The sequence below is a fragment of the Geospiza fortis genome, unplaced genomic scaffold (assembly GCF_000277835.1).
Source record: "Geospiza fortis unplaced genomic scaffold, GeoFor_1.0 scaffold96, whole genome shotgun sequence".
NCBI classification, from domain to species: Eukaryota; Metazoa; Chordata; class Aves; order Passeriformes; family Thraupidae; genus Geospiza; species Geospiza fortis.
In genome coordinates, this window is record NW_005054454.1 from 1619179 (window position 1) to 1621216 (window position 2038).

Sequence of the window (2038 nt, forward strand, 5' to 3'; positions counted from 1 at the left end):
GGGGGGAGCCGCTGGCGCTGCCCGGCGCCGAGCACAGCGGGGCTTTGCCGGGGAAGCTGCGCAGCGCCGACCGCAGCATGGTGGAGGTCCTGGCGGATCACCCCGGGGAGCTGGTGCGCACCGACAGCCCCAACTTCCTCTGCTCCGTGCTGCCCACGCACTGGCGCTGCAACAAGACGCTGCCCATCGCCTTCAAGGTAGGTCCCGGGCAGGGGCGGGTGGGGATGGGGGGGAAGGATGCGGGGATGGGGGCTCGGATGCCGGCTCGCTCTGCGCTTCCCTCCTTCCATCCTTTACTTTCCCTCTTTCCTTCCACCCTTTCCATCCTTTTTCCTTTCCTTTCCTTTCCTTTCCTTTCCTTTCCTTTCCTTTCCTTTCCTTTCCTTTCCTTTCCTTTCCTTTCCTTTCCTTTCCTTTCCTTTCCTTTCCTTTCCTTTCCTTTCCTTTCCTTTCCTTTCCTTTCCTTTCCTTTCCTTTCCTTTCCTTTCCTTTCCTTTCCTTTCCTTTCCTTTCCTTTCCTTTCCTTTCCTTTCCTTTCCTTTCCTTTCCTTTCCTTTCCTTTCCTTTCCTTTCCTTTCCTTTCCTTTCCTTTCCTTTCCTTTCCTTTCCTTTCCTTTCCTTTCCTTTCCTTTCCTTTCCTTTCCTTTCCTTTCCTTTCCTTTCCTTTCCTTTCCTTTCCTTCCATCCCTTCCCTTCTTCCTTCCATCCCTCCTTTCATCCTTTTCTCTCCCTCCTTCCTTTCATCCTTCCCTTCCTTCCATCCTTTCCTTTCCCTCCTTCCTTCCACCCTTTCCTTCTTTCCATCGCCGCTGCCTCCCTCTTCTCCCCACTCCGAGCTCAGGCAGTGACAGGCGGCTCTGCTCAAGGGGGAAAAGCAGAAATAAATGCATTTGATTTCCAAAAGCCGGCCCCGCGGAGTTTGGCTGAGCTGGGGAGCAGATGCCGCAGCTGGAAAGGGGCGGCCCGGAGCTGGAGGAGCCCCGGGATCCCCCAGAAGTCGCCCAGGGTGGTGGCAGGTCCCTCTGTCCCTCTGTCCCTCTGTCCCGCTGTCACCCATGGGGGACACCCGCCCGCAGCCCCGGCCCCGCTCGGGACTTTCCCCTGCCAGGGACTCTCGGAGGGACAAAGCACCACAAAACAACCGAGGGACAAAACACCACAAAACAACCGAGGGACAAAGCACCACAAACCAGCCCAGCGACAAGCCCAGACCTCACATTTCCTCTTTTACCGGCCCGGTTTAACAACAGCAAAAGTCGCGGCCTAACCCGGGCAGCCCGCTGGGAATTCTCCCCGCCTTTGCACAGTCCCTTGCTACATCCAAGTGAAATCAGGGAAAAGAAGGGGAAAAAATCCGGGAAAAGAAGGGGAGAGGGAATGGGAGAGAACATCCCCGGCTCCCGCCTGTCCCGAGCCGTGCGGGGGATGCTTGTGGCGCTTTCCTCCCTTCCCGTTACCCGGCTCCCAGGAAAATCCTCCCCCTTGGAGTAAAATCCTCCCCCTCGGAGTAAATCCTTTTCCCTTGGAGTAAATCCTTCCCCCCTTGCAGTAAATTCTTCCCCCCTTGGAGTAAATTCTTCCCCCCCTTGGAGTAAATTCTTCCCTCCTTGGAGTAAAATTCTTCCCCCTTGGAGTAAGTTCTTCCCCCCTTGGAGTAAATCCTTCTCCATTGGAGTAAAATCCTTCTCCCTTGGAGTAAATTCCTCCTCCCCCCGCTCACGCTGCTTTTTTGACCCGGCACTGTGGCTGACTCCCTGAACTCGCTGTTTTCTCTGAATTTTGGCTCCCGAGCGAGGGGTGGAAAAGGGAATTCTTCTCCTTTCTCCTTTCATCCGAGCCGGGAGCCGCACGGACACGCAGCTCCTGGGAGCCCCGGGGGTTGATTTAGGATCGGGATTTGCCAAGCCCGAGCTTTTTTTGCGGTCACTAAACCCCGGCTGCTTCAGCATAACTAATTTTTGTGTGTGTGTGTGTTGAAGGCCACCAGACTGGAGCCCTTCCTGTGTTTTGGGGAGAGGAGAAAGGAGGGAGAAGGGAA

The 2038-nt window shown here is 55.7% G+C and overlaps 1 protein-coding gene across 1 annotated transcript in view; it reads left to right on the forward strand.

The window, feature by feature from the left end:
- Positions 1–2038, forward strand: part of LOC102032799 (runt-related transcription factor 1) — a gene marked incomplete at its 3' end in the record, with an annotated part of 6096 nt that overhangs the window by 431 nt on the left and 3627 nt on the right. The window contains exon 2 of the mRNA XM_005427808.1: positions 9–197. Coding sequence (XP_005427865.1) covers positions 9–197 — 189 coding nt within the window. The remainder of the gene's footprint in view (positions 1–8; positions 198–2038) is intronic.